Consider the following 12,516-nt stretch of genomic DNA (forward strand, 5'->3'; position numbering starts at 1 on the left):
GCGTTCAACTAGTCACTACCAGTCTCCTCCCCCTTCCGCCTTCGCAAACCATGAATAGACCTGAGGCGACCTGCATTCTACCCTAAAAAACTAGAGGCCATGGACATCCTACCTCGGCTCCATCCTAACCTGAAGGAGTCATTTGCAGGGAATTCAACTATCCATGGATGCATTGACCATCATCCCCTGAGCTGGGTTCTTCTCCCTTGGGGAAGCCTTCGCCCCTTTGTACACTGAACCCGCTCCGCTGGATGAAGACGTATGTCGCCTGATTTGAGGGATCGCCGCAGTCGCCTGCCCTATAACGCTTCCCAGCCGCACACTGCCGAGAAAGACCGAAAGGGCGGGGGCGGATAATTTTACACCGAACCCAACTTGTTAAGATCGCTTTTGCGAATTGGGAGAAACCGTATACGCCAGAAAACGCAAAAGGCCAGGCCCGGATGGCCCGCAGCGCCCACGACCGTCTGGGCCCAAGTCTTCAAACTCACGAGAGCTTCTGCGACGTCAACAGCGGACCTAAGCCTTGGCTTCAACCGGTTCCGGCGCTGCAGGTGCTGACTACAAACCAGGTTAGCTTGCGCCGTGATGTTCATGAGGCACTCGTCATTTTACCTCCTCGGCCGACTTCTCCGCAGGCTCATCGCCCTTTTTGGGCTCCTCATCCGCCTTCTCGGGTTGCTCAGGCTGCTCAGGCTTCTTATCCTTCTCCTCCTTGTCGGCGACCTTGTCAGCCTCCTCGAGCTTCTCTGCATCTTTGCTCGCCTCCTTAACACCTTCGGAGACAGCAGGCGTATCCTTCTTCTCCTCAGCCTTGGTGCCATTAACACCGTTGGTCGGCGCAGGAGTGACAGATGCCGCAGGGGCTGCTGCAGTGTCGCCTCCGGCCAGGATCTTGGTCCACTTGTCCAACAAGGTCTGCGACCGACGGTTGAAGTTGAACTCCTCTTCCTTGGGAATCGAGTCGAGCTTCAGGATGGCCTTCAGAACCTTGTTGATCTTGGTTGAGCGAATGATTGAGACCTCAAGATCCGGGAAGCTCTCAAGCTTGGTAATGTAGTCCGACATCATCTTCATCTCTTCTTCCTTGGGCTCTTGGTCTCTCGTCAAAAGACCCTTTTGGAGCTTGTGGCGCAAGAAGAGAACCTCTTTCTGTAGGAAGCTGTTAGCAATAAACAATGAAAATACATACAACACTGGCTTGCCTCTTTGCGATGATGCTTCTCTTCAGCTGTAAGCTCAGGCTCCTTGGGGACCTCCTTCTCAGCCTTCTTCTCAGTACCGTCCTTCTTTGACGACTTGGACTTTGCAGGCTTCGCAGCAGACTCCTTGCCAGACTTTGGTGTAGCTCCATTTGTTGTCTTAGGAGTGGAGGATGTGTTAAGCTTGATCTTGGGCTTCTTAGCAGAATCAGTCCGAACTGGAGTCTGAAGCACAATGTTAGTGTTTGTTCAACTTTGTCCCAGATGTGCACACTAACACTGACGGCCTCTTCATCAGCCTTGCGCTTCTTTGTCTTGGATTTCTCCTTGGGCTCAGCAACTTCCTCGTCAGCAGCATCAGCCATGTCGACATCCTCATCCTCATCCTCAATGACTGCAGGAGCCTTCTTCTTGTTCTTCTTTGCGGCTTCTCTGGCATCCTTGGCAGCCTGCTTCTGGGCAAGCTCCTCCTGGTACTTCTGCAGTTCCTCCTTGTAGTAGTGAAGAGGGTGCTGTTCGATGGCAAGCTCAAAAGCGTCACGCAACTCAACCTTCTTAACCTTATCAGTAAGAAGTTCAGTGGCCCTGTCAGCAGACAGCTCCTGGAGCGCAGAGTTCGGCACCCAGCCGCTGAAGGGTAACAAGTTAGCTGTTAGGTCTAGGCAGGCTGACAGACAAAGGCATAGATAAGAAGAACATTTGACTTACAACTCGTTTGTGCGGAGGTACATGACAGGGAATGTGCGGTCGTTCTGTCGCTTGCCACCATCGGCATAGTCCTCACGATACGTGCCATCAGCGCGTTGCGCAGTAACAGGACGACTCTTGATCAAGGTCTCAGGGAGCATTTCCTCATCGCAGACAATGACAGGCCATTGAGGGTATCCCTTGAGCTTGACCAGGAAGTGGTCTCCAGGCTGCGCGTTGGTATGGAAGAACTTGGCCTTAGATGCCTTCTTGCTAAGTTTCTTTCCCTTGTGCTCGGGAATGCCAGACGATCTGCGACGCGACTTGGATTTGTCTGCAGCATCAGCATCAGCAGCAGGCGCTGCCTCAGCATCAGCAGCAGCAACAGGCTTAGAGGTCTCCTTCGTCTCGGGTGCATCAGTAGTGTCCTTCATCTCGACGTCGGCGTCTTCGTCCTTGGATGGCTCGTCTGTCTTGCCAGAGGATTCCGCGTCTTTAGTATCAGCTGTTAGGTAGCAATGCGTTAGTAGAAAGATCGGCAGAAAAAAAGATTACATGGGTGACAATAGTGCTGTTATCAAGGCCAAGATAATGCGCGGGAGGTGCTCACAGTCTGTCTTCTTGGTGTCCTCCTTCTGCGCCTCCTTGTCCTCGGCATTGTCCTTGGCAGGCGCGCCGGAATCGGAGGGTTTCGCGTTGTCAACAGTAGGTGCAGGTTCCTCAGAAGCTTCAGCAGCCGTCGAGGTTTCCTCAACCTTCTTCTCAACCTCCTCAGTCGCGGCAGGCGCGGATTGGCCGCTGGCGGTCGGCTCGTCAGACATGGTTGGCAATGTGGCAATAGCTAGGTGGGAGCTGATGGGGAGCAAGGGTATGGATGGGGTAAATAGGCAAGTCGCGACGCCGAAGGCTTGATGCGATGGCTCAGAGGGGGGATGACGCGTTCTGATACGCGCGATTCGTGATTGTGGTTGTCGCGACGATGGCGGAAGGGATTCTGGCTGGGAGGAGGATGATGGGCGCAATTGGGAGCTCCCCGTGTTGTGGTGGCAGAAAAAGGGCGATGGGCTGGAAAAAGATGAACGCAGAAACTCTTGGAGTTGGACGCGGATGACGGCGGCGGGGACACGTGACCCGCGCTGATCCACCAAGGGACGAGTTAAATCGCGTCCACACGGGGTGCTATTATAGGTAGGTCGATGTACGGTACGGATAGGTAGGTAGGTAGTCTTAGTTGCGCTTGCGCTGCACCCGTAGAGAGGAGCGTGTACTGGACGTGGGACGTGTGGCCCGGTCAATGCCCAGCCCACCGAGCCGAACATCCTCCCCGTGCCTGGCTTTGACACAGCCACCCCTTCTTCTCCCAGGTTCAGCATCACATCAGCACACCTTGGCCCGCCACTGGCCCTGGAAGACATAGACCGCCATGAATTGAAGGAACCTCGGCGTTCAATTTTTGGGCTTCACAACATCCCGAGTTTTGATTGTGCCTCGCCGTCTCAGGCTCAGGCCAGCAACCCTATCCCCCGCTCAGGGTTCGCGTGCCAACTTTGGCCGCCAAACCATCACCCTCCGAAACAACCGTCGCACCGCACACAGTCTGCACAACCGGACTTCAGGCCACTCAACCCTGTCCAAAGAGGAGAATAGCCGCCTGTGAGTGTCGGGTAACGGGGAGTAGAACCAACTTTGACCGAAAATCTGTCTATTATCCCCCAATTCCTCTTCCCGATCGATATAGTACACATTTGAGGTATCGTACGGACGAGATGGCTCCGCTATCGTCCGAGCCGTCTATTCCTCGTCTTCTTCTTCATCTTCGTCGCTGTCGTCTACGTCCATGCCCTCCGCGGCCGTGATGGAAAACTCGCGTTCTTGGTCCACTCCGACGTAGCTGTCGCTCATTAGGAACAGCTTGAGGTTGTGCTTACCAGCCGTCGGCACCGTAAACTCCAACCTGACCTTGAGCTCACGCCCGATCGTGACGCGTTTGATGGCCAGCAAGTTCTTCGTCGCCTCTTCGCCGACCACGAGCCACCAGTTCTCCAACTTCTTGGCAGGATAGAACGGCGCGTGCACAGTCGGGTCAAAGTCGTCGTCTTCATCCACCTGTCGTTGAATCTGCACGCTGAGGTACGCCGGTTCGTTGGCTCGAATGTCGTCTTCGTCCAATATGCTGTGCTCGAGCTCGATGTCAGGGTACTTGTCATTGGTAAAAGCGGCGGCCTCGCCCAGCTGCTTTTGCGAGAGGCCGAGACGCTTAACCAGCTTGGCGTAGTCCGGGTTCTCGTCTGGGTTCATGGCCTCCATGAAGTCAAAAATGTCCTTGACGCTGTAGGAGATTTCGAGGTTAGCTTCACGTAGGATTATGGACGGGGATGGCACATACCCGAACTCGTTTGCCACCTTCACGACCTCGGGTGTGAAGTGAGGGATCTGCTTCAAGGGGCTGTCACGGTCCCACATTGCCTGCACAACCATCTGTGACATTTCCATGGCGTTCATGGCATTGAGGTGACCGTCGGAAGAAAGAATATCGACCGTGGCGCTCAGAAGACTGAGAACCTTGGAAATGATAACCTCTTGATCCTTGGCCAAATCAATTGGCAGCTGCATCCTGGAGAAGTGTGCTTGGAGAAGGACGAAGGCCTTGAAATGCGCCGAGTCATACACAGGCTCGGCCATCTTGACAGGAATGCGGTCGTAGATGCGGCGAAGGATGCCTTCCTCGTGCCTCCTGATCTGAATGGCCTCGAACTCGGTAGCTGACGTGATGATTTCGAGGACACCCTTAAGTTTTGTCTTAGCACTAAGTGACAGAAGGAAGGTCTGCATCGTGATGTAGGAGATGTTGTAGTAGGCAGCGATCATCGCCGCGTTCTGCGGCGCCACCGAGCCATCGTCCTCATCAAGCTCGATGATCTTCGAATCGCTCAACTCCTGGAGGGTCGTCTGGATCAAATCAGACATATAGTCACTGAGACCGTCCTGCGTGGTGCTGGTAAGGCTGTAGAAACTAGGGTTGGCGAGGAGACGTCGGTAGAAGTAGGTGAAGGTCGTCCAGTTGATGGCGTCGTCTCCGGATTCAATCATCTTGGTGCTGATCTCGGTCACGAATGCATCGTGAAGGTAGTTATGCAGATGAGACTCGACAGGGAGAGCCTCGTTCAGAAACTTCTTGTAAAAGTCTCGCTTAGCTGCCGGGAGCATGAGAACACCTCTGCCTCTGCCATCTTTGGAGGCGCGTAGAGCCTTGCCAAACATGTGCAATATCTCGCTCAAAGAGTAATCGACGTAACGGTGCTCCCGGCCCTCGAAATACTGCGTGCCCATGACCACGACAAGGTGAGCAGTGCTGTTGAGCTCCCAGCAAACGTCACGAGAAGCAACCAGGACTTGGATGGCTCCGTGCTCGTACAAGTGCTTGACGATGCGCTTGTCGCTCAGGCTGAGGGCCTCGTGGTAGTATCCGACGCCGTGCGAAAGGGCCTCGGCCAGGGCCTCCTCGCTGACGCGGTCGAGGAGAGGGCGCATCTGCTCAACCTCGGCGTGCAGAAAACGGTCTTCGTCGTCGTCCATGAAGGCGGCGGTCAGCAAATCGCGTGTGGTAGCCCGTGTCTGCTTTCGGCTCGGAACGAACACAATGGCCGGCTTGTCTGCGGACATCTGGGTAATGGCTAGGTAAGTTGGCTTCGCCATGGAAAGCATCAGCGAAGGGAAATGAGGGTTGGTGTAGGACTGGATATGAAGCTCAAGCGGGACCGGGCGGACGTGGGGGCTGAAATTGTAAATGTCGTGCTTCTTCGCGTCAATCCACTCTCCGAGGTCGCGAGCGTTCGCGAGGGAGACGCCAAGCGCGATAATTCTCATCGGGAGCTCGGTCTGAGTCCTGATGTAGTGCATCCGCGAAACAATGATTTCATAGACGTAGCCCATTTGATTGCCCAGCAGATGAACCTCGTCTGCGATAAAAAGCTCAACGGTCGAGACGTTCTTGCGACGCTTCCACTGGCGAGAAAGCACATCCCACTGGATGGGTGTAGCAAGGACCAAGTCGCTGCGTTCCAGGATCTTCAGATCGGTGGTGGTCTCTCCTGTGAGCTTCTCGATCGTCTTGCCGCCGCGGAGACCACTCAGTCTCTTCTGCCAGTCGTCCAACCGCGCGTCAACCAGCTCCTGGAAAGGGGCGATGTAAACAGCGCGACCAGCGTCTGGCTTGGCCCAATGGCGCAGAAGAGCAAACTCTGCGCACACAGTCTTACCACTACCGGTCGGTGCACCAACGAACACGTTCTGGTCGGTATTGTACAAGGAATTAAAAGTCTGTGTCTGGATGCGATTGAAGTGATCCCAGTCGGGGTACAGCTTCGCGTACTCCTTGGCCTTCAAAGCAGCAACGGGTAGCGGCTGAAGCTCGAGGAGCTCGGTGTGAGGCGGAAATCTCTCGGGAAGGATTAACTTGTGGAACGAAACCGGCAGTCTCGTTTCGGAGTGCATCCAGCGGTCCGAGATGACGGAGATGAAGTAGTTAGGGGGCATTGGTTCCGTGATGGGCACGGTGAAGTCGACAATGTGCTCATTCGACTCGGCTTCTGCATATTCCTTGCGCAGCAGGAATTGGTCACTGAAAAGAATGTCCTCTCCGTCACAGTCTTCGACAAAAATCCAGAAACTCTCCGCAGGACCGTGGACCTCAGCGTCCCATTCGAAGTTGGGGGAAATGCTCAGCTCAACTCGGAGCATGGACCTGGTCAACGGTTGGACTTGGGCCTGGACCTCGACTCTGGGGAATTTGGCCACCAGACTACAGACAGTCCTGCCAGCCTTGGGCATACCGAGCAGCTCTCCCATGCGCGGAGGGTCGAGATCGAAATAGTTGCTCCAGGACACCTCGATTCTCTCCGACTTCTGCACGATATCTCTCGGGCAGCCGGGAAACTGACGAAGAGGCGACATTGTCGGCCACATACGCTTCTCGGCCATTTTGCAAAGATCCAGGGCAGTCTTGGCCACAGATGCCCAGCCTTTCTTCATGGTGATTTCGAAGATGGCTCGGAGGATGCGGCCAGCAGACTGTGTGACGTACACCATGTCAGCCATGAGAGCAAGGCCATCCAACTTGAGTCGGGAGATATAGGCTTGTAGCAGCACGTTGATCTTGGCGTGTGGCTCTTCGATGCTCTCCTTGACCGGGATGGGAACTCTGCCCAACAGCTTCGCGAGCTCCAGCTTCTCATCCTGGCGAACAGGGATGTACTTAAACTCTGCGCTAAGAGAGAAGACCCTGAAAAGCTCAATGGTGGTGATCGATGGCTGAATGAGATTGTTGTAAGTTTCCATAGAGCCGTGAGTGATGTAGTAGTGTGACGCGATACGGCCAAGCTCCGTTGACTGGAGCTTGCCGGTTTTCTCGTCGTACTTGACAAGGTTTGACTTCCTGAGCACTGACGCTGCGGAGTGAATGAGATCGACCCGCTTTTGTTCTAGAGCTTCATCGTCTTCGTACTCTGCCCCAACTTGATAGAGACCCGGAGACCGCAGCATACGCACGAACAGGTACGTGTAGCCAAGCCATTCCACGCCCTCATCTCTACTCCTGACGTTGCCGAGCACAACCTCTGCGTTCAGGTTGTCCACAAGCTTACTGACAAATTGACTCTCAATCGGTAGCTGCTGATTTAGAAGCGAGAGGTAATACTGAATCTCGTTTTGAGTTGTGATGATAATGCCCTCGCCGTATGTGTCGAATTGCGGACGACCAGCACGGCCGAGCATCTGCAGCACGTCTTGTGGGCTGAGCTCCACCCAGCTACCCTTTTCGGGGGAATAGACCGATGTGCCCTTGATGATAACGGTGTGAGCTGGCAAGTTGACACCCCAAGCAAGGGTAGCCGTGCACACAAGGACTTGGATGGCACCCCGAGCGAACAAGTCCTCGACATCGGTACGGTCGATACGGTTCATGCCGGCGTGATGGATACCGAAACCGTAAGGCAGAATATCCTTGAGATCCTTGTCGGTGGCTTGGCTGGCGGCTTCGTTGAGGACCTCGCGACTTCCGGCGTCGTGGCGAAGAATCTGGTTGATTGTGTCCATCTCCAGAGCCTTGTCTCTGATGTAACGCGCCGTCTTGGCCGTCTCTTTTCGCGAGTGGACGAAGATGAGCATTTGGTTTCTGTTGGCCCCAACATGCTCGATGACTTTGTTATAAGTGACATCGTTCATGGTCTTCAGTTGCTTAATGGCCTTGCGATCCGTAACGCCAATGAATTCCTGGCGCAGGGGGCATGGACGGAAACTGCCATCAAAGTGGAAAAGGCCGGTGTTGATGTCCACGCGCAGGAAGCTGGCAACGTCTTTGTAGTTTGGCAGCGTGGCAGACAGGCCAACCAAACGAACGGGCTCTCCGGTCTGCTCGGTCTTCCTGATGGTCCTGCTCACGATGCTCTCGAGGACGGGGCCACGGTCGTCGTGGAGCAAGTGGATCTCGTCAATGATGACAAGCCGCACGAGGTTAGTGTAGGTGAGATCAGTAGCCTTTCTCGTGATGACGTCCCACTTTTCGGGAGTGGTGACGATGATCTGGGTCTCTGCGATTTGCTGCTTCGTGAGCTGTCGGTCACCCGTCAACTCGGAGACCTTCACGCCGTAGGGCTCGAGTCGCTTGCCAAAGTTGCCAACCTGCTCCTGCACCAACGCTTTCAGGGGCGCGATGTACACGATCTTGAAGGCATCCAAATCAATGTCACCGGTCTCGGGGTTGCGGTTCTTGCCGAGTTCTCGCAGAATGGTGAGCATGGCCACGTTTGTCTTGCCACTACCCGTGGGGGCGCAGATGAGCATGTTGCCGTCGTCTCCAAATGCTGTCGGGTAGCACTTAGACTGGATCTTGTTGAGAGATTTGGTGGTGCCGAACGGCAAGCGTGACCATTCCGGCATATCGACAATCGGAACGAGGGTGTCACTAGGGTCGCTACGCTTCTTGGGTGCGGGAACGTGGATTTCCTCGTAGCCCTTGAAGGTGCGCTTTGTTGAGCCCTCAGGCAGCCTGACCTTGGGATTGCTCATCAAGTGGTTTCCCTGGTCAAACACCAGGTTTTCCAGGTTGATAAGCTTTCGTGGTTGCAGGCCGCCCACTAATCCCTGAGGACGCTCTGACTCTGCTAGTGGTGCATTTGCGAGAGATGACGCTGCGTCAATGTCCATTTTGATTTCCATCTTGCGCCCCTTCTGATCGTCCGTCTTCTTTCCAAACTTCTCGTTCAGGATCCACTGAAGGCCTTCCGAGGCCATCTCGCGCTCGATCACAGCTCGTTGCTCGTCCGTCTCGGCCCTGGAGTGGCGAGTAAGCCAAACCACCTTCTCCCTGTTTTCGATAAGGAGTTGCACCAATTCATGGTGCTCGTAGTCGAATAACTCCATGAGATCGTTTTCAACTTCTCGGAGTGATTTCTCGTCTCCGCCCTGCTCATCGGGCTCACCGGAGAGAATGCGCAGCGCGTCCGTGGTCTTGTCGTGCTGCTCGTGGGAATCGGCATACAGCTTTCCGATTTGTCGTTGCAGCCAGAATGCATCTATATCCCTGGCAGGGACTGTCTTCGACTGTTTTGCATCCTGCGGTTGCTTTTCGGGGGCCGAATCGATAACCATGGCGTCGTCATCCATTTCCTCAGCGTCATTGGCGTCGACGGCAGGTCGGTCCTCGTCCTCGTCGTCCACGCCTTCGTCCTCAGATGACTCTTCCCTGACCTCGTTGACAATGCCGCCCTCTTCATCGTCAGAATCTTCGAAGACGACTGCGACACCCTGTCTCTCATCCAGTTCGTCTCCATCGGCGTCGGCCGCATTGTCGTCCATATCTTCATCCTCGTCCTGCGCATCGTAATCTGTGATCTTCTTTCCAAGGTTTACGAGCTCGTTGAACTCCTTAGCGCTCATGGAAACCCCCAAGAGATCATCGATCTCTCTCTTTTTCTCCGTGTCCTTCAGGTCGTCGTCCTTGAGAAACTCCAGGGTCACGTCGGCAGCGCTGATCACTGCGGTCTGGGGGACGTCGCCGAGGTTGTCAGACACGATCTTCAGGATCAACTCGAATATCGCTCGTGTTGCGGGCGTGCGCGGGCGATATCGGATGCCCTCGACAAGCAGGTCTCCAGTTCCCAGGACACCAGCACCTCTCGGTTGCGCCGTCTCGCCCTTCTTCTTCCGCTGCTCGCGCGCGAGCACGTCCTCGCCCTCCTGCAGCTTTCCGCGTTCAACATCGGGAAGACCAGTAGGCTTTTTCTGCTTCGGTGCGGTTTCGCGAGCGACGCGTGCTCCCATGTCGCGGATACTTAACTTGCCGGCAAGAGACTCGGGATCGCCCGTGGCCTCATCATTTCGTCTCGATACAAACCGACGGTCCGCCTGGAGAACCAGGTTGGACATGGCCGAGTACTTGTACTGGGAGACATCGCGGTGTTGGTCCTGATTCGACATGTTGGCTGTGCGTTTGTGGGTTTCGTATCGTATCGTTTGCGCCTGGATCTCGAAGTGGTGGAGGAGCTTGTCGAGCGACAGCAAACGAGCGGCTTGCGCCGAATCTTCAACCTCTTGGAAACGCCGTATTCGCCTCGAAACCTAGCTCATCCGTCCAGAAATTAAGATAAGAACTGTTTGTGATTCGGTATTTAAGTAACTCAATTAGAGGGGTTTCGCTGAGTGGTTAAATTGGGCGGATGCGTGTATCGATGTCTTCGACGCCTGTCGCGCGGAACAAATTTCATCTGCTGCTTGTAATGGCAAAACCGAGCAATATGGCGCTAAGCGGTAAACGCGCTAGTGACTCCCCCAGCTCAACCAGATAGCTACACGTGACTTTGTCTGCTGCACATTGACACAGGGTGGTCCACTGAGACCAAGCGAATCCACACCACCCTAAACCACCACTCTCCGTTCAGGTAACCGATTGTCAACACGCGAACGACTAAGGCCATCTCGGTGTCATAATAGGGAAACTAACATAGACGCGTTCTTACGTCGATATTAGGTATACGTTACATGGCTTGGCCGTAGGCAGCAGGCAACATGGACCCAGTTCCTACGTCAATACAGAAGGTTCAGGCATCACTCGAGCCTTACATCAAACCACGGGAGCAAGTGGCGTACATTCGACGCGCCCTAGCTCTTCATCTCCAAGCTTGTGGCCATTCATCAACGATACGGAAGCCACTCTCGCTTGCCGATGCATCATGCAGAGTTACGCCGACGCAAGAGGTTAGGGGCCTGCAAAAGGAGTATCTTAAAGCCCTGGATGCAAACCTCAAGGCTCGCAACGAGTACAAGAACACGAGAGATGAGACGACGACGGCAGCTCCATCCCTGCACAAGAATCTCGATTCTAGAAACCAGGTCGAAGAGCATGTTGCTCTCGTCAAACTGGGACAGAAACGCCGACGTCTCCAGGCGGTGCATAAATATCTGGACCTATTAGTGCGCCAGCCTGCAGCATCTTCGGACTTTCTCGATCTGGAGGACATATTCAGAAACTCGCCAGCTCTGCCAAATGTCCCCAAGGATGTGGTGAGCGGCTTTGCAGTTAGTGCCAGCACAGCCAAAACGGACCTGGGCGGGCTGGCTGGTCAGCTGGAAAAGGTCGTCCTCAGGGCCAAGCTGCTTCTGAAGCGTGAAGAGCAGCTTTTGGCGGATGTTCGACAAAGTACAGCGTCGCTGGGCGGCCAAGTCAGCGACGAGGCGAAAGCACATGCCCTGGACGCAACCAGGACGGAGCTGATCAACTGGATCGAGGCGGAGCTTAGTAAAGCGTCAGGGGAGTCGGAAGATAATACGTCGTCCCAGAGGAACGGTTTCAATTCTCGGTCTGAACAAGAGACTATCGACCGACATTTGGCCGAGATCAAGGACAAGTACAGAAGGTACACTGCGGCGAGGAAGACGGTGCTCAGCGTCATCTCTGAGCAAAGACAGCCGGTCCTGAAACCCGGCAAAGAGAACACACTCAGCGCTTGTCAGAGCCACAGCATACCGCTAGCACCCACTGCCCACCTCCTTGTACCCTACCTCGACAAGCTCCTTTCCCTGTCGCGAGAGCAAAAGGGCATGATTGCCCAAAAAGCACACGTTCACAACATCCTAGCCAAGCAGGCCAAGGAGACCCGGCAGGCGCTGGACCATCTGGCCGAGGAAAGCCAACTTCTCCCAAGGCACCCGATGTCTGGCGCAAGCAGACCCAAGTCTAGTTTTGGAGAGGACTTCTCTGCCGTCGTTTCTGAGAAGTCGATGTCTTCGGATAGCGTCAAGCCTTGGGTGTCTGCGGCGGACTCGGCAAAGATTGCGACTTTGGAAGTAGTGGCGGAGAAGATCGAGGAAGGCCAGGTCGCGCTAGAAAGCTCCATGGCGGCGCTTCAGGAAGTTGATAAACTACTGGGTCAAGGACGTCAGGAGCCCGAAAGAGAGGCGGTGGGAGATACGACAGAGGAAGATATTTGGCTGGGACAAGGATCAGCCAACAAGGGCGGTGCAAGGAAGCATGCCACGCATCAGAGAAAGGGATCAACGGCCAAACTTGACGACATTTGGTCTGCCGTTGATGGAAAACTTGGTCTCATCGGTCAAGAAGATCATACTTGAA

The 12,516-nt window shown here is 54.7% G+C and overlaps 3 protein-coding genes across 3 annotated transcripts; 1 reads left to right on the forward strand and 2 right to left on the reverse strand.

Annotated features, from left to right (window-relative positions):
- Window positions 1–519: 519 nt before the first annotated feature.
- CDEST_02891 (Putative PWWP domain-containing protein) lies at window positions 520–2,710 on the reverse strand (the record flags this gene model as incomplete). The annotated part of the gene is made up of 6 exons (XM_062919050.1): window positions 520–561; window positions 616–1,152; window positions 1,206–1,427; window positions 1,481–1,832; window positions 1,911–2,382; window positions 2,500–2,710. 6 exons carry the CDS (start codon window positions 2,708–2,710, stop codon window positions 520–522), a joined length of 1,836 nt encoding a protein of 611 aa, XP_062775101.1.
- A 786-nt stretch (window positions 2,711–3,496) lies between these two features.
- Window positions 3,497–10,652, reverse strand: CDEST_02892 (Putative helicase, AAA+ ATPase domain, Sec63 domain, Helicase superfamily 1/2, ATP-binding protein). Its single transcript, XM_062919051.1, has 2 exons — window positions 4,276–10,652; window positions 3,497–4,218 (listed from the first exon to the last, which is right to left on the reverse strand). Exons 1-2 carry the CDS (start codon window positions 10,362–10,364, stop codon window positions 3,681–3,683), a joined length of 6,627 nt encoding a protein of 2,208 aa, XP_062775102.1. The 5' UTR covers window positions 10,365–10,652; the 3' UTR covers window positions 3,497–3,680.
- A 155-nt stretch (window positions 10,653–10,807) lies between these two features.
- Window positions 10,808–12,516, forward strand: CDEST_02893 (uncharacterized protein). Its single transcript, XM_062919052.1, has one exon. It carries the CDS (start codon window positions 10,953–10,955, stop codon window positions 12,513–12,515), a length of 1,563 nt encoding a protein of 520 aa, XP_062775103.1. The 5' UTR covers window positions 10,808–10,952; the 3' UTR covers window position 12,516.

Source organism: Colletotrichum destructivum, chromosome 2 (genome assembly GCF_034447905.1).
Source record: "Colletotrichum destructivum chromosome 2, complete sequence".
NCBI classification, from domain to species: domain Eukaryota; kingdom Fungi; phylum Ascomycota; class Sordariomycetes; order Glomerellales; family Glomerellaceae; genus Colletotrichum; species Colletotrichum destructivum.

Excerpts from the sequence above, each read along its gene's own strand:
- CDEST_02892 (XM_062919051.1), bottom strand. The coding sequence starts at position 10,364 with ATGTCGAATCAGGACCAACACCGCGATGTCTCCCAGTACAAGTACTCG. Across the intron at positions 4,219-4,275 it reads AAGGTGGCAAACGAGTTCGG|CGTCAAGGACATTTTTGACT; the intron begins GTATGTGCCATC and ends AATCTCCTACAG.
- CDEST_02893 (XM_062919052.1), top strand. The coding sequence starts at position 10,953 with ATGGACCCAGTTCCTACGTCAATACAGAAGGTTCAGGCATCACTCGAG.